Consider the following 18,167-nt stretch of genomic DNA (forward strand, 5'->3'; position numbering starts at 1 on the left):
TTATTTAAATAATCTAACTCAAAGTATATGAATCCAAGATAATATAGAAAATTCATTATAATTATTACTAAAATAAATGTTTGCAACCTTGCAAAATCGATAGTCTAAATATTTGGTCTAATAATGATAGTCTAAATAAACACTACTTTTAATTTGAATTTTTATAAGTGGTTCTTAATTCTCTTTTGAGTAACATTGTCATTGTCCTCATCTTTACTATTTGTTCCCTTCCTTTTTGATGATAGTGTGTTATTTGCAATTCGGTTATTATTGGTAGCATAGATGACAACGTCATGCAATAAGATTATGATATAGGAGCTATGGACTTTCCTTTAGGTGTTCTGCTTGGGGTTCATTTGGTTCGACCATTATTGTTGAATGAGTTATTGTAGATAAAGAAATCCCTAGTTTAAGAAAAAAGATTAAATAAATTAATAAAAATTTGAAAATTTAAAATATTATATATTCCAAAGATATTAAAAGGTAGTTTCTCGCTTCAATTTGCTGGGTAATGGGTTATTTGAGGGATTTGTTGACAATGAAAGTACTCAAATAACCCACTAATTACCCAGCAAATTGAAGCGAGAAGCTACCTTTTAATATCTTTGAAATATATAATATTTTAAATTTTCAAATTTTTATTAATTTATTTAATCTTTTTTCTTAAACTAGGGATTTCTTTATCCACAATAACTCATTCAACAATAATGGTCGAACCAAATGAACCCAAGCAGAACACCTAAAAGAAAGTCCATAGCTCCTATATCATAATCTCATTGCATGACGCTGTCATCTATGCTACCAATAATATCCGAATTGCAAATAACACACTACCAACAAAAAGGAAGGGAACAAATAGTAAAGATGAGGACAATGACAATGTTACTCAAAAGAGAATTAAGAACCACTTATAAAAATTCAAATTAAAAGTAGTGTTTATTTAGACTATTATTTTTAGACCAAATATTTAGACTATCGATTTTACAAGGTTGCAAATATTTATTTTAGTAATAATTATAATGAATTTTCTATATTATCTTGGATTTATATACTTTGAGTTAGATATTTAAATATAAAAATTCGACATTCAATTACCCATGTATAAACTTCTTCTATATAATCTTGCATTGATATACTTTCAAATATTTATTTAAATATAAACATTGGGCATTAATCCATTCGCGCAATGCACGTATAAAACTAGTACTGATATACGAGTAATTATACAATGGATTACGATCTATACAATTTTTTTTTTTTTGAATTAAAGGAAGGAGGAAACCCACATACAAACTGAATTTGTTATCCATAATTATACATGAAGCGTCATAATGGACAACCAATTTTATCGTAGTCTAAAAATCGCAACACATCTACCGGTGGGTGAGAAAGCATATGGAGTCCTTTGGGATATAACTTTGATGATCTTGCTAATTGATTAGCTACTGCATTGAGCTCGCGAGGGATTAACTCTAATTTTCATGACTCCACCGACCTTATTACGATCTATACAATTTGGTGGACTATAAATAAAAGGTATATTATTTGTCTATTTTGAAAATACTTAGTATATTATTTTGTATATTATTAAATAATAATCTTGTGGTCTAAATAACATGAAGCGATTCCTTGAGAGATAATGAATTAAGTTTTAACAAAGGTGATATTAACTTTTTGTGTTTCAATAAATTAAAAAATAACTATGAATAAATATTAGATTGTAAAAATGTACTTCGCACTACCTCAAAACGACAGTGCCCATTAATCCTCGCTCCTATATAACTACATCGGAACACACCAGTAAGGATGCCATCCTAACCTCAACTCAAACTCACATCACACCATAATAAGGGAAACACCTTCTTCTCCCTTCCTCTCCTCTGTAAAATCTCATTTCTCACTTTAAATTCTTCAATTTTTCAGATACACTACATTTTATTTACATAGGAGGAAGAAGAAAAAAAATATTGAAGTCTCTCTCATACAGGGCTAGAAAGTCGATTTCGATCGACCCATACGGTAAGCTAATGTTGACTCTAGATTTTGATCTCAAGGCTCAATCTCTGTTTTTGTATGTCTTCTTAACCACGAAGAGGGGGCCTTGATTGTTTTTATCTGATTTGGTAAATTTGAAAATATTGTAACAGAAAAGCTTGATTAGGAAAGTAGTTGCACTGAGGGGTGCAAGCTTAAGTTAGGGTTTTGGTGTTTGGTGTTGAAGTGGGTGAGAAATGGAGAAGAAGAAAGTGGTGGTGCCTTTGGTTTGCCATGGACATTCGCGGCCCGTGGTTGATTTGTTCTATAGTCCTGTAACCCCTGATGGGGTCTTCCTCATTAGTGCTAGCAAGGGTATGATATGTACTTTCCTTCTCTTTCTCTCTCTTATCCTAAATATATGCATTGCCTATTCTGCTTTTCTGCATCTTAGGTAATTTGGTAGTACCCTGCCTGCTTTACTTTGAATCCTTTTCTATCACTTGATAGATTTGCCTGTGCGTATGGCAATCAGCAGTTTTTATAATTTTCCTGGGTTTGTTTTTTTTTTTTTTTGTTTTATTTTTTTTATCCATTTAAAGATTTCTATAAAGGATAGACTCTACACTCGCATGATGTGCACTTGAAGCATATATATGTTTTAAGGATTACAGAGTATTTCAAGATGGCAATGGCAAGTGTTTGTGTCAGTTTCACTAAAAAAGGAAAAACAAACATTTGAGCATAATTTACTTGTTTATTTTCTCAATGTGCAATGGATTTTCCATTTCAGTGTTAGTTATTAGCCTGGAAGGTTTCTAATAATGAAGTGCAGGGTCTGGTTTTGTTTTATGCTAAATAGCTCTTCCATCTGCAAACAAGTAATAGGATTAAAATGGTACAAGTGTAATCTGTAATTGTGTATCTTCATAAGCTTATTTGATTGAAGTGCAATGCATTTTCTATTGCAGTGTTAAACATTAGCAGGCAAGGTTGCAGATAAGAAAGCGTAATGTATTGGCTTGTTTTTGTGTTAAATAGATTTTCTGTCTGCATTCTGCAAACAAGTAGTAGAACTAAATGGCAGAAGTGTAATGTGTATCTTGATAAACCCATTTGTGATTGGAAAGGCTTGACACTAGTCTCGCAGTCATCTTGTAGTTCTTACTTGTGATTTCCATTTCCTCCTGGCTATACTTTGTCCATCCCAGGTAGGTTCCTAGATTCCATGGTAGATGTGTTTTTTCTTCAATAGTTTATGTTTCTGCCCCCTACCCTTTGTTGAGAGGTCTGGGTGTAACTGTGAGATCTTTATGATTTCATTTTGACACACACTTGTGATAAGATCTTTATGATTCCATAGAGTGCTAGTTTTGGTGTGCTGAGGGATGTTTTTACTACATAGCAGATGAATATGTTATATGTGACTTGTTGGTATACAAATAATTTAGCTCTAACTGAAACGATCAACATGGCATATGATAGTGTGGACAAAAAGAAGAGTAATTAAGTGTTAAATAAATTAATAACTTATCAAAATTTTTATTCTATTCATTTGGTATGAATTGTTCATCAGCTGAGGGAAGGGTTTGTTGTGAACTAATGACCTAGATTTGTGAGGATCCTTATATTTTCATCACTACTGGCTTCCAAGTTGCATCTTCTGCATTAGTGCCTGATTCTTGTTCAACAAAAATCTAGGTTCTGTAATTATTAGAACCTGGAAGCAAAGTTATTTATGAAAGCCACTAATATATATATATATATATATATATATATATATATATATATATATATATATATAGATTAGCTGTATTATTATTAGCATTTCCTCCATAATGCAGTTTGTCAAATATTGAAAAATGCTACTCTTTTCCCTTAAAATTATCGGAGATGTTGCAGTGTGCTAACATCTATGGCATAGATGATGACTCTGTTTGGCATACCTAGCTTAAAGCTGAAAGATTAAAAGCTTATTTTGAAATGCTACTTAGGGTAGCGTTTCAAAATAAGCTATTATTTTAAGCTCTTCATGTTTTACCAAACAAAGCTTATATCTTATTTGTAGCTTAAAATAAGCTATAAGCTCTACCAAACATAGCCGGTATCAAATTTTCTATATTAGATTTTCCATCAATTATGTCCTAAAATGTTTGGGTGGCTGGTTGACTCTACTCAATTTTTGGGTAGCTGTTTTGCAAAGGTGCTGATCTGTTAAATATTGGTAGAAGTAATCCAGCCTTGTTGAATTATAATGTGTTTGCCTTCTCTATATACTCTACCTACTGGCAGTGGTGGTCCTAAAATGTTAAGATAATGATCTGATTTTGTGTTTTGATAATAATAAGTAAAATAAGTGGAACCTTTCTAGATCTTTGGGTATCCAACAGTAAGCAATATAAACATATTATCTTTCCACCCATGACTCAGATTCCAAGCCCATGCTTAGAAATGGTGAGACTGGAGATTGGATTGGGACATTCGAAGGGCACAAGGGTGCAGTGTGGAGTTGCTGCTTGGACACCAATGCTTTGCGTGCTGCATCCGGTTCTGCAGACTTTTCTGCGTATGTTGCAATTTCTGCATTGTTCTGTGAATGTGAAGAATCCATTTTATACTTTCCCTATAGTTAATGTGTCTGTTATTTTCTTACATCTATTTATTATCTTGATGTTGCTCTTGATATGCCCCCAAATTGGGGTACAATAGTGTGTGCTTTTCTTCTTTAGGACCATGTGTAACTGTGTAAGTAGTCTGGATTAGGAATCCTGCACATTATGGAGTCATTGTTGTCAATTTCTACATTTAGCATATCATGCATTTTGCTTAAATCTCTTTATTATCTCAAATAGTTCTCTTGTTAAAACCCTGTTTTGTGAGACTGCTTTGTGTGTTTTGGACATTTGATACATATACACAAGCAAAGTTGGTTCAGTGTATCGTATGCCATAGTATGTTGAATAATGATTATAGTATATAAGCTAAATTTGATTCAGCAATATCTATGCCAGAGTCTAAAAATAATTAGTAGTGGTATCTTAACCATTGTCAGAAATCATTAACGTGCATATTACGCTTTGCTGACCTGTTGATCCAAGGTTTACATGGAAGAAATATATAGATGGTGTTAAGTGGCATAGCATGTTCCTCTATTGTCTATCTCAGTCTTTGTTTCTAATCTTCCCACAGGAAAATTTGGGATGCATTGACCGGTGATGAACTGCACTCATTTGAGCACAAACATATTGTTCGAGCTTGTGTTTTCTCGGAGGTATGTATCTACAATAACTGTAAGACTGTAGCATAAGGTGCACTCCGCAGCTGGTGGATCTGAGTAGAAGGGATCCTTCTGTTTCATGATCATTTCTTTACTATATCCTGTCTCATTTGTTTTACCTATCTGGTGCAGGATACTAATTTTCTATTAACTGGTGGAGTTGAGAAAATTCTTCGAATATATGATCTGAACCGTCCAGATGCACCTCCTAGAGAAGTGGCTAAGTCTCCAGGCTCAGTGAGAGCCGTCTCATGGCTCCACAGTGATCAAACAATATTAAGTTCTTGTACTGATATGGGAGGTGTTAGGTATATTATTTTATAAAACACTGACCTCAGATTGTCTGGCCCTTAATAATTCTTATAAATGACTTGAGTAAATTTTTTGTAGCATCTCTAGATCTTTTCCTCTTCATTTTGGTTTAGTTCGAATGTTAGAAAGCAGTATATTGTTATCGGAACGCAGCTTATAATCAACCCTTTGTTACGATAGAAACTTAGAATGCTCTTCAGAAAAATCTTGATTTAAAACCCCTATTGCAGGTCTTGAAGTTAGTCTTACAGGTATAAACTTGTGTTTTGCAGATTATGGGATGTAAGAACTGGCGACATAGTCCGCACACTTGAGACAAAATCACCTGTAACTAGTGCTGAAGTGAGCCAAGATGGTCGTTATATAACTACTGCTGATGGGTTCAGTGTTAAGTTTTGGGATGCTAATCAGTAAGTTACACTGTTCCTTGCCCCCCAACCCCCCATTTATCCTCTTTGCAGGATTCCTAATCTTAACTTTGACTTTTTGGTTTATGAAGCTTTGGATTGGTGAAGAGTTACAACATGCCATGTACGGTGGAGTCTGCTACTTTGGAACCAAAATATGGATTCAAATTTGTTGCTGGGGGAGAAGACATGTGGGTTCGTGTATTTGATTTCCATACTGGTGAAGAACTTGGTACGTGCTATAGAACATATGCCTAATCTAATGTCTTATTGTCTGTTTTGTTTTCGTCTTATATCTGCATTTGAACTTTTGAAATTTAACTACCGGCTCACTAAAGAGTGCCTGCAAATCCTCTACAAGTATGGCCTTTGGTGCTTATCTTTTTGGGTTTTCTTGGTGGCGGGGACTACCGAATTGAACCGTAGGTCAAAATACAACCATGTCAGTGTCAGATTTTAGGTCACTCACCTGCTTTAAATAGAAGTAGAGTGTTATAGAAGTGGATTGAATGCTTAAGTTCCAATTTGCAATTCATCTTATCATCTGCTTCTCAAGTTCTTGACTAAAATGTCTTGAGAGAGTAATATCTAGATACTTTTACAAATTTTTTCGTTTCTAAAAGTAACTACTTTCTCATTCTCAAAAGACAGATATTATTTTAAAGCACTTGCCAATTCAGAAAATTTTCATTTAATTTCTTCCATGCTCACATATACTTGGTTTATTGCAGCATGCAACAAGGGTCACCATGGTCCGGTGCATTGCGTGCGCTTTGCGCCAACTGGGGAATCATATGCCTCGGGATCCGAAGACGGAACCATCAGAATATGGCAGACAGGCCCCTTAACGAATGATGACACTGATGCAATCACAGCAAACGGAAAAGTGAAGGTCTCTGCAGAAGAAGTTTCGCGCAAAATCGAGGGCTTCCACATTGCAGATGAGGCGAAACCGAGAGAGGAGGAGGTTTCAGGGAGTCCCTAATATGGCTACTGCACCTCTAAATTATTGATGAAACTCTTAGGTGTAGACACTATTGTGCAGTTGCTTGTTTACCCAGTTGGTATCTACATAACAGTTATTGAGTTTGCAGCTGTAGCTGTGTCAGATACTCAGATCAAATCAGCCTGTTTTTACAAAAATGTTTCTGTTTTGAACTTCATCAAGGCTAAGCTTGATATGTACAAGGGTTTTTTTGTGTGGGTTTTATGACACCCAATTACCAACCATTTTGTACTGATTTTGTAATTTTTGATATCATATAGTACTAGCAGTTGACTCGTGCGATGCACGGACTGATATTAGATCAAGTAAAATGCAGTACGGTTAAATAAAAGAATTGAATTAGTAAAGATAAGATGAATTAAGGTATAAAAAAAGTTGATAATATCGTTAATTACAGAAATTACAAATTATTAAAAACCTCTTTGTAAACTACATTTGTAGTAGAATTACAATTTTGTTTTGATTCATTACAAACTAAAATTTTAAGTCCGTCTGGTTGACTGACTCTTGAAGCAACTACATATAATTGACCATTCTTTAGAATCAATCCCACTTTCGAAACTGTTTGTCCTTGACTCTTGTTGATAGTCATTGCATATGACAACATTAGGGGAAATTGTCTTCTATTGAACTTGAAAGGTAATCTTGGGTCCGATGGGGTTATTGTCATTCTAGCAATTAAAACCTTAGTTCCAGCATTCGGACCTGCCAATATGCTACCTTCAACCACATGGTTACCTAATTTAGTTACCACTAACCTAGTTCCATTGCATAATCCAAGAGTATGATCAATGTTTCTCATTAACATTACTGGTGAACCTACCTTTAATGTCAAAGAATGATTTGGAAGCCCGGAAGCTCTTATGGTACTAAGGAATTCAGGTGTATGTACATCCGATAGCACAGAACTGGAACCATCTGCTTTACATGTTGTGTCTGAACTCAGATATGTCTTTCCTTCCCCCTGAGTTAAGTTTGACATATATTGGTTCACTTCATTGACCACCTGTAATGTTGGTGCTAGAATTGCACTATTCTTAAAACAACTTCCTAATGTTGGTGCTAGAATTGCACTATTCTTAAAACAACTTCCATCGATGGGTGCTAGAATTGCACTATTCTTAAAACAACTTCCATCGATGTTGGCTAGAATTGCACTATTCTTAAAACAACTTCCATCGATGTTGGCACCAGTAAAGTTTGGGAATGTACTTTGAACAATAGTGGAAATAGGATCACCATTGGAGTGCAACAATAATTTTGATGGAATATCAAACTCCGCGTAACCATCATTATCTACTCCAATATTACCATCACCTATTGAGGTTAGCCAATTAGCAAACTCTTCCAACTGCTCTTGTTGAACACCAGGCTCCATTGAAATTAATCTCAAATTCTTGGTTAGTCGCATTACTCTGCAATGAGTCCAGAGATATGAAGAATTGATAGATGCAGATACAATATCCTGTCTTGATCCTTTTGGCACCACGGGTAAAATTTGCCTAAAGTCCCCACCTAAAACAACTGTTTTTCCGCCAAATGTCTTACTATCACTGTCCTCATTTACAAACCGTAATAGATCTCTCATTGTTTTATCCAAAGCCTCAAAACAATGTTTGTGCATCATGGGTGCTTCATCCCAAATGATTAATTTTGCTTGCACAATTAGTTCTGCCAATTGGCTACCTTGACTAATATTGCATGTAGAATCTTCATTAACAGATATGGGGATTGAAAACCTGGAGTGTGCAGTTCTTCCACCAGGAAGTAGTAGAGACGCTATTCCACTTGATGCAACATTGATCACAATATGACCTTTTGCTCTAATAAAAGCTGATAGTGCCCTCCAAAGAAATGTTTTCCCTGTACCACCATAACCATAAACAAAAAACAAACCCCCGTTGTTTGAATAAATATCTGAGATGACTGCATCATATATTCGTCTCTGTTCTTCGGTTAGTTGGCTTTGTAATCGTTCACTTTCTTCATGCAAAGCAGCCCGATCATATGCTAACTCTTCCCACAAAAAACGGTTTTCCACAGTAACAGTACTTGCTTCATTAATTACAGGCATGTTTGGAAAGTCCCTCAAAGTTTTGTTGTACACTAACAAAAGCTTTGACAACTGTAATAGAGCAAACTCCTTCTTCTCTTCGTCATTTAAAAACAAATCTGAAATAACAAATAAACGAATATTTAATTACTTAGAAAAAAAACATTAATAAATTACAGAAAAATGAAATCTATAAAAATAAAAATTTTCATTCTTAATACCTGATTGATTAAGTAATCTTCTACAACTGTGTTGAGCATCATCAGCTAGATGTAGCCATACTTTGTTCCACACTGTTTCTGGAGAGACCATTGTATTTGACATTAATAGAGTAACAAACAACTTTCTCAAAGAATAGGCACTTGACCACTGGCTAGCCTCCTCAATTGCATCAATGTATTCATTATCATCTTCTAATAAGCCCCGTGCATAACATGCCTCCTTAAAAGTCTGGTATTCAACTCCATTGTATGTCCTTATTTCATTATAACTTGTAGGACCTTTGACTATGTTCAGTAAACACTTTAGGTAATACAACTCACCACTACCAGGTGGTACATAAAATATCCTACCAACTGCAAAACCCCTTTGTCTTGGTTGCCATTGACGAATATTTTTCTTCCACACAAATCTATTTGGCATCTCAAGATAGGTTAAAAGCTTAGCTTGTGGGTATTTTTTGTTCGTCTCAAACCATTCAGTGAACATGCTTTGGCCCAAAGTTGGATTTGTCAATACTGATTCCACGTCTTCGTCATCTTGGAAAAAAACAGTATGGCTATCTGGCAAGTGGAAGCTAAGTCTCTCAACTGCCGGAGATCTATACTGTATTTCAAAACTCAACAAACGCCAAGTAGCTTCTGATGTTGAAACGTACCTGCAGTCATAGTACATGTTGATCTCATCGACTACTTCCACCCCATCAGCATTTGTTTCACTTTGATAAAACTCAGCAGTTACCCGATCATTACCTTTGTTGACATACTTGAATAAGTATTTTATAGATCTTGATTGGTTGCACCACTCCACATTCATATGTGCTTTGTATCTCAACAACAAATATCTATTATGTGGAACAACATACCGATTATCCAACTCAATGCCATTTCTTTTGACTGTTTTGCCGTCATCACGTCTTCTATATAAGGGGTATCCATCTTGATCAAAAGAAGACAAATCAACAAACTTCTTTGGAAAGTGTTTAGAGCATTTCCCATTAACCATGCAAGGTGAATTCTTTTTGGCTACACCGCAAGGACCATGGATCATAAAGTCCTCAACTGCTTGATGGTATTCAGGATCATTTTCTTTATCAGGTATTTCAGCTGAGATTAAGGAGTCCATTAACTCAGGAGATGAAATGATAGCAGTTGATCCCAGGAAAATGACAATATGAGCATGCGGCAGTCCGCGTTTTTGAAATTCAATTGTGTATATCACTGCATTAGTAACATAAAGTGAATTAGGAAACAAATTTACTTATTTATGAAATAAAGTAAAAACTGAGCTTTTAGATACTAACATGCTTTGACCGGTCCAAATAATTTTCCAACCTTGAACTCTTTAATTAATGCATCTAGCTTCATCTTGAAAACCCTGGCAACAATATCAGGTCTATCTTCAGCTCGCAAGCCTCTAATTCCCGTGTAATGTTGAATTTCCGGCCACTTGGGGTTACATGTGAATGTAATGAATAAGTTGGGATAACCTATCCAGCGACATATGGCCATAGCATCCTGGTAGTTTTGAATCATATATCTTGCACCGCCTGTGAAACTGGATGGCAAGATTATCCTTTTTCCTTGAGTTGCAGGGTCTATATCTCCTCTAAACTGTAATACCCCGTATTTTCCTAACATTATTATTTTATCCTAAGGTATTGACATACATGAGTTATGATCTCCCGATACTTCAAAAGAATTTTTATAAGTAAGTATAGTTGTTATTAAGCTGCGATCGTACGTCCTGGTCACGAACCGTAAAATTTTTAGGAACTATTATTTGGACTTGTTTGTCCTAGGAAATGGATTTCTAGACACCATACTATTATTCTTGAATTTCCTATTTAATTAGATTAGCCCATAGCAGCGAAAATTTATTTTGATCGTACATCGCTAAATTTCGCGGTGTACCGAACCTAGCCCAATTTTGAGGGTTAGTCTGGAATAAATTTTTAGTTTCGGAAATTATTCTATCTGGATTATTTTCCACCGAAACTTTATCTGTTTGGACCCCAACTGATAAGTTGGAAGATATTTTATTATTTTATTATTTTTTTCCAATCTTATCACATAAGACTGTGATGTAGTATAAAAGCCAATTTTTTTTCCTTTTTCCCTTGCTTTTGCCGAAATGAAGAGGAGAGGAGAGAGAGAGATATCATCTTCACCATTCTTCTTCCTCCATTACTTCCATAGCCAAAATCCTTCTCAACTCTCAATTTTATTCGGTAAGTTTTCGATTTTATTCGGTAGAAAGCCTTGTAATCCTTCCTAGGTTATGAATCTATGCTTAGTTTCTTGATATTTGATGTTTTGGTGTTGATTTGGACCTAGGGTTTTAAGGTGAAAGTTGGGGAAAGATCCAAGAATTTCTTCCTAAGGTGTTAATAAACCTTTGAGGTAAGGAATTCCCTTAAGTTGGAATTAGTCACTTGAATTTGGATAATTGATTCTTTGGTTGAAATATGGTGTTTTTGAGCTTTGGAAATATTTTTTTATACATGTTCATAGCTTGGATATGCATGTATATGTTATATTTATGTCCATATAGGCTTATACTTGTGAAAATAGTGAAAGGAAATCAGGGTAGATTCTGGCAGTAACTTCCGAGATTTATTGGGAAATATTGGTAAGGTATTTTAATCCTATTTTTTTTAGACATGTAGTTCTATAAGTGTAGAACCCGCATATAAAATTTCATAATGATCGGAGTAGTATAAGTATGGTTTTCGAATTTTTCTCCAAAACTGGTCCAGAGAGAGAAAAATTCCGGACAGCACACTGCCAAGGGCAAAGATGGAATTTTCTGTGTTTATTCGCGGACCAAAATGACCAAAACTTTTTATGGACATCAAGTACTATAAGTTGGGATTCTACCATAAAAATTTCAAGTGAAAAAGAGTTCGGGAACTATTTTTACCGGCTCAATCTTTCGGACTGCGCCAAGCTGAAATTTTCTGAATTATGCTTAGTATGATTATGGATGTGTTAATGATAATTGTGAGGTAGTTAGTGAGTTAATGGTGATTAGGTGATGCTAAGGACGTGGATTAATGATGGAGATTAAATGATAATCTCATGATTTTTGGGTTATGGTTAGGCAATGACCTTACCTATTAGAATTTATATATGTTTGGATGTACGATATCCTCAAGTTATGATCTAATGGTGTTGATCATAGTGGAAGTTGTTGAGGACGATAGTTAAGGATGTTGGTTGATTTTAAGTGTGAGATGGACATATGAAGTGTATCCAAAAATGTTTATGAAAACTTACGTTGAAAAACGTATGCTATTTTGATATAAAGGTTGTCAAAACCTTATTGTTTGAGAAAATGATGTTTGAAAATCCTTCAGGGGCTAAAGAGGTAGCCGATTTCAAATATTGGACTCATTGGTGAAATATGTCCAAAAGAAATGATTTGAGTAAGAAAAATTGAAGGAAGAATCATGTTTTCAAAACCGTAGTTTCTAAAGTAAGTTGAGGAGGACCTTGATTGACCCACGGGTGGCTTTAAGTGCCCTTGCCCAGTGGTCGTTATATTATATTGTTAGAGCGAAGTCTATTCGCCGTTATGTCGTCATGTTGGGATAAGGAGAGGTGCCCACGGGAAGGCTTGAGTGCCACGGCCCGGGGTTGGGATAAGGGAGGAACCTACGGGAGGGCTGGAGTGCCATGGCCCGAGGTTGTAGGCCTCACTCTTACTATATGAAACTAAGGAAGTTTTAAAAATGAGTAAAGAGTTACTCTGTAACGTCTTTGAGAAAGAAATGATTTTGTCTTACGAGACGAGTGGATTTTGATTCACTGAACGATATACTATTTTCCAAATGATTATGTTTTCAAACCTTTGTCTACTTTTGAGTGACATCGGATTTCCTTACTTAGCCGTCGCGCTAACTGCACTTCAATGTGTTTCTTATCAGTTGCAGATTAGTGTGGGCCCCTGTAGCCGATGAGCTCGGAATAGAAGGGAAGTACAGGTTGAGGTCTACTCTTTGATGTAGACAGGGATTGTTATTAATGTTGTAAGTTTAGCCTGTGCACTTAGAGTGGAGTTTGTCAAAGAGGTGATAGAATTCACTCTAGGTGTGGCGGTAGCACCCGGTTTTCTGTTGATATGATGTAAGCTTCCGCAGCGTTTTATTACGGATTTTGTAATAAATGTAAGAGTTGAAAATTGGGGTGTTACAAAGTGGTATCAGAGCTCAAGGTTGAGATCTAGGTTTGAACTTTAAGTTTGAATCTTTGGGGAATAGTAGTAGTCTTTTGAAACCATGGATTATAAGAAGAAAGTTTCGAGGACGAAACTCTTTCTAAGGGGGGTAGAGTGTAATACCCCGTATTTTATTAACATTATCCTAAGGCGTTGACATTCCTAAGTTATGATCTTCAGATATTTCAAAAGAATTTTTATAAGTGAGTATAGTTGTTATTAAGCTGCGAACCTACGTACCGGTCACGAACCGTAAAAATTTTAGGAGCTGGTGTTCGGACCCGTTTGTCCTAGGAAATGAATTATTAGACACCATACTATTATTCTTGAATTTCCTATTTAATTAAATCAGCTCATAGCAGCGAAAATTTATTTTGATCGTACATCGCTAAATTTCGCGGTGTACCGAACCTAGCCCAATTTTGAGGGTTAGTCTGGAATAAATTTTTAGTTTCGGAAATTATTCTATCTGGATTATTTTCCACCGAAACTTTATCTGTTTGGACCCCAACTGATAAGTTGGAAGATATTTTATTATTTTATTATTTTTTTCCAATCTTATCACATAAGATTGTGATGTAGTATAAAAGCCAATTTTTTTTCCTTTTTCCCTTGCTTTTGCCGAAATGAAGAGGAGAGGAGAGAGAGAGAGATCATCTTCACCATTCTTCTTCCTCCATTGCTTCCATAGCCAAAATCCTTCTCAACTCTCAATTTTATTCGGTAAGTTTTCGATTTTATTCGGTAGAAAGCCTTGTAATCCTTCCTAGGTTATGAATCTATGCTTAGTTTCTTGATATTTGATGTTTTGGTGTTGATTTGGACCTAGGGTTTTAAGGTGAAAGTTGGGGAAAGATCCAACAATTTCTTCCTAAGGTGTTAATAAACCTTTGAGGTAAGGAATTCCCTTAAGTTGGAATTAGTCACTTGAATTTGGATAATTGATTTTTGGTTGAAATATGGTGTTTTTGAGCTTTGGAAATATTTTTTTATACATGTTCATAGCTTGGATATGCATGTATATGTTATATTTATGTCCATATAGGCTTATACATGTGGAAATATTGAAAGAAATCAGGATAGATTCTGGCAGTAACTTCTGAGATTTATTGGGAAAAATTGGTAAGGTATTTTGATCCTATTTTTTTTAGACATGTAGTTCTATAAGTTTAGAACCCGCATATAAAATTTCATAATGATCGGAGTAGTATAAGTATGGTTTTCGAATTTTTCTCCAAAACTGGTCCAGAGAGAGAAAAATTCCGGACAGCACACTGCCAAGGGCAAAGATGGAATTTTCTGTGTTTATTCGCGGACCAAAATGACCAAAACTTTTTATGGACATCAAGTACTATAAGTTGGGATTCTACCATAAAAATTTCAAGTGAAAAAGAGTTCGGGAACTATTTTTACCGGCTCAATCTTTCGGACTGCGCCAAGCTGAATTTTTTGAATTATGCTTAGTATGATTATGGATGTGTTAATGATAATTGTGAGGTAGTTAGTGAGTTAATGGTGATAAAGTTAGGTAAAGATATTATTATGATGTGTATTGAGGAAATTGTCATATGGAAATGTTGAGATAAAGGTTGTATATGGTGAATCTTGAGAAAGTAGTTGTTGGATGTTTTTGGGTTATGGTTAGGCAATGACCTTACCTATTAGAATTTATATATATTTGGATGTACGATATCCTCAAGTTATGATCTAATGGTGTTGATCATAGTGGAAGTTGTTGAGGACGATAGTTAAGGATGTTGGTTGATTTTAAGTGTGAGATGGACATATGAAGTGTATCCAAAAATGTTTATGAAAACTTACGTTGAAAAACGTATGCTATTTTGATATAAAGGTTGTCAAAACCTTATTGTTTGAGAAAATGATGTTTGAAAATCCTTCAGGGGCTAAAGAGGTAGCCGATTTCAAATATTGGACTCATTGGTGAAATATGTCCAAAAGAAATGATTTGAGTAAGAAAAATTGAAGGAAGAATCATGTTTTCAAAACCGTAGTTTCTAAAGTAAGTTGAGGAGGACCTTGATTGACCCACGGGTGGCTTTAAGTGCCCTTGCCCAGTGGTCGTTATATTATTTTGTTAGAGCGAAGTCTATTCGCCGTTATGTCGTCATGTTGGGATAAGGAGAGGTGCCCACGGGAAGGCTTGAGTGCCACGGCCCGGGGTTGGGATAAGGGAGGAACCTACGGGAGGGCTGGAGTGCCATGGCCCGAGGTTGTAGGCCTCACTCTTACTATATGAAACTAAGGAAGTTTTAAAAATGAGTAAAGAGTTACTCTGTAACGTCTTTGAGAAAGAAATGATTTTGTCTTACGAGACGAGTGGATTTTGATTCACTGAACGATATACTATTTTCCAAATGATTATGTTTTCAAACCTTTGTCTACTTTTGAGTGACATCGGATTTCCTTACTTAGCCGTCGCGCTAACTGCACTTCAATGTGTTTCTTATCAGTTGCAGATTAGTGTGGGCCCCTGTAGCCGATGAGCTCGGAATAGAAGGGAAGTACAGGTTGAGGTCTACTCTTTGATGTAGACAGGGATTGTTATTAATGTTGTAAGTTTAGCCTGTGCACTTAGAGTGGAGTTTGTCAAAGAGGTGATAGAATTCACTCTAGGTGTGGCGGTAGCACCCGGTTTTCTGTTGATATGATGTAAGCTTCCGCAGCGTTTTATTACGGATTTTGTAATAAATGTAAGAGTTGAAAATTGGGGTGTTACAAAACAATGCATCTGACAAACCTTTGTATACTTCACAACGCAAAAACAATGCATCTGACAAACCTTTGTATACTTCACAACGCAAAGCCTTTTGGTTGTTACGTATGAATAAAAGACGACCGGATTCCACCATTGTATATCCATCAACCAAGAACTGTTGAAACAACCTTTTAGCATGCAATAAAGCAACCAAGAACTGTTGAAACAACCTTTTAGCATGCAATAAAGTAGACAATGTACTTCTCCTTTCATGTATTTGATATGCAAAATACTCCCGAGAAGTTATACGTTGTCTGCTACCACCTGCTTGAGTAATGGTCGTATTGAATTGGATATCATCCCGACCTGCTTGAGTAATGGTCGTATTGAATTGGATATCATCCCGATAACCGTCTTCTCCATACGGAAAAAGAATAGGATACTGCAATGGTAAGTATGCCGGATTTAGTTCATTAATTCTCTTCAATTTCCCTGATTTACACTCAACCAAAATATCTCGCACCCCCATGTTTGGATCAAGGTCACCTACAATTAGGGCTGCAACCTCCGATACTGTTGGCAAATTATATGTCCTGGCATCAGTTGTTCTTTTTGCTATTAGTCTCATTTTGATTTCTCTTGTACTATCATTTTGCAGCTCATTCCTAGCCATTCTGAAAGACTTTACCAAGACATTGTGCTCATCTAACGCTTCCTTAATATCATTGACAACTGCTAATTGTACATCCGTTGAGGAAGTTCCATTCACACTAATGTTCGGAAAGGAAAAATAATATTAGAATGTGATATACAATTGTTGAAAATGTTAAACAAAGTTAGAAAAAAATACCTTATTGAATTGACACGATTAAACAAAGTTAGAAAAAAATACCTTATTGAATTGACACGATTCGTAATTTCATTGTAAAAATACCTTATTGAATTGACACGATTCGTAATTTCATTGTTCGTGTCATGGATGTACAATTGCGCAAACTTTGGTGGGGCACCACTGTCATGGATGTACAATTGCGCAAACTTTGGTGGGGCACCACTGTTTGGTTGCAAGCTTCCTATTAAGTGAAAGTTTTGTCCATTTATCCGGAAAATCGGGGGTCCACCACCTTGAGATACTGTTCTATCAACTCTCCCACCCATTGACGTAAAACAAAACATACTGTTATACGACCTTATGTTATCCAAGAAATGATCTCTTTTTTGTCCTTCTGTAAAAAAAAGATCATATATTTTCTGGGGTGGTTTTTTAAAGCTTGGTAATTGAATCTTACCATTGGTACAACATAGCGAATATTTTGGAATAGCGCTAGACTTCGATTTATCTAAACGTTCTTCGAACCAAAATAATGCACCACAATGCAAACATGAGTCCAATGGATCACCAAAATCGGCATAATTAACTGTGACATACAAAATTGTCTATTACTTTTATCACATTGCCGTACTAAAATAGATATGCTATTAAGTAGTATAAAACATAAAATTTACCCTTTAAAAAACACTAACCAATTGATTCAGTAATAGTGGTATCTTCTTCTGTGCATGCTTCATTGAAGTCCTTGCTTAAGTTGCGACATTCCATGATAGAAGTACTCACATTATGTGTTAAGGTCGTAACTGTACTTTCGTTGGACCTATCTATAAGAACTTGAGCACCTAACAAAAGCAATGCATAAACAATAAAATTACAAACAATCAAAATTAAATTAGACAAAAAAAAAAAAACAGCAATTGGATATTCAATATGAATTAATTCAACGTGTACTATAACAACCTACACTAATTTAATTTTTTCGAGCATTAGTTACTTAATATTGTTAGTTTAATATTACAAAAAATTGACATTATTAAAAAACCAAATTTTGGTAATACGAACCATAACTTATAACTGAAAATTCAACATTTAACTATTTAAATCTATATCTACATGTTGCAAACATAATACATTTATTCATAAATATAGTAAT

The 18,167-nt window shown here is 35.3% G+C and overlaps 2 protein-coding genes across 2 annotated transcripts; one reads left to right on the forward strand and one right to left on the reverse strand.

Moving 5' to 3' along the window:
* Nucleotides 1–1,818: 1,818 nt before the first annotated feature.
* On the forward strand, nt 1,819–7,270 carry LOC116000169 (serine-threonine kinase receptor-associated protein-like). The gene is made up of 8 exons (XM_031240204.1): nt 1,819–2,019; nt 2,148–2,349; nt 4,405–4,540; nt 5,164–5,245; nt 5,384–5,559; nt 5,836–5,973; nt 6,063–6,202; nt 6,702–7,270. The coding sequence occupies exons 2-8, from the start codon at nt 2,232–2,234 to the stop codon at nt 6,953–6,955; spliced, it is 1,044 nt and encodes a 347-aa protein (XP_031096064.1). The 5' UTR covers nt 1,819–2,019; nt 2,148–2,231; the 3' UTR covers nt 6,956–7,270.
* A 106-nt stretch (nt 7,271–7,376) lies between these two features.
* On the reverse strand, nt 7,377–17,340 carry LOC115999399. Its single transcript, XM_031239252.1, has 7 exons — nt 17,117–17,340; nt 16,225–16,952; nt 10,552–10,737; nt 9,907–10,468; nt 9,251–9,825; nt 9,029–9,148; nt 7,377–8,926 (listed from the first exon to the last, which is right to left on the reverse strand). The coding sequence occupies exons 1-7, from the start codon at nt 17,338–17,340 to the stop codon at nt 7,377–7,379; spliced, it is 3,945 nt and encodes a 1,314-aa protein (XP_031095112.1).
* Between the last annotated feature and the right edge of the window lie 827 nt (nt 17,341–18,167).

Source organism: Ipomoea triloba, chromosome 12 (assembly GCF_003576645.1).
Source record: "Ipomoea triloba cultivar NCNSP0323 chromosome 12, ASM357664v1".
In the NCBI taxonomy this organism is placed as follows: Eukaryota; Viridiplantae; Streptophyta; class Magnoliopsida; order Solanales; family Convolvulaceae; genus Ipomoea; species Ipomoea triloba.

What these genes read in the sequence shown, in the direction of transcription:
- LOC115999399 (XM_031239252.1), bottom strand. Translation starts at nt 17,340, where the DNA reads ATGGGTGGGAGAGTTGATAGAACAGTATCTCAAGGTGGTGGACCCCCG. An exon ending in AATCGTGTCAATTCAATAAG is followed by an intron (nt 16,953 to 17,116) that starts GTATTTTTACAA and finishes TCCGAACATTAG; the next exon opens with TGTGAATGGAACTTCCTCAA. An exon ending in GCCTGTAATTAATGAAGCAA is followed by an intron (nt 8,927 to 9,028) that starts GTACTGTTACTG and finishes AACTAACCGAAG; the next exon opens with AACAGAGACGAATATATGAT.
- LOC116000169 (XM_031240204.1), top strand. Translation starts at nt 2,232, where the DNA reads ATGGAGAAGAAGAAAGTGGTGGTGCCTTTGGTTTGCCATGGACATTCG. An exon ending in GGTTCTGCAGACTTTTCTGC is followed by an intron (nt 4,541 to 5,163) that starts GTATGTTGCAAT and finishes ATCTTCCCACAG; the next exon opens with GAAAATTTGGGATGCATTGA. An exon ending in ACTGATATGGGAGGTGTTAG is followed by an intron (nt 5,560 to 5,835) that starts GTATATTATTTT and finishes TGTGTTTTGCAG; the next exon opens with ATTATGGGATGTAAGAACTG.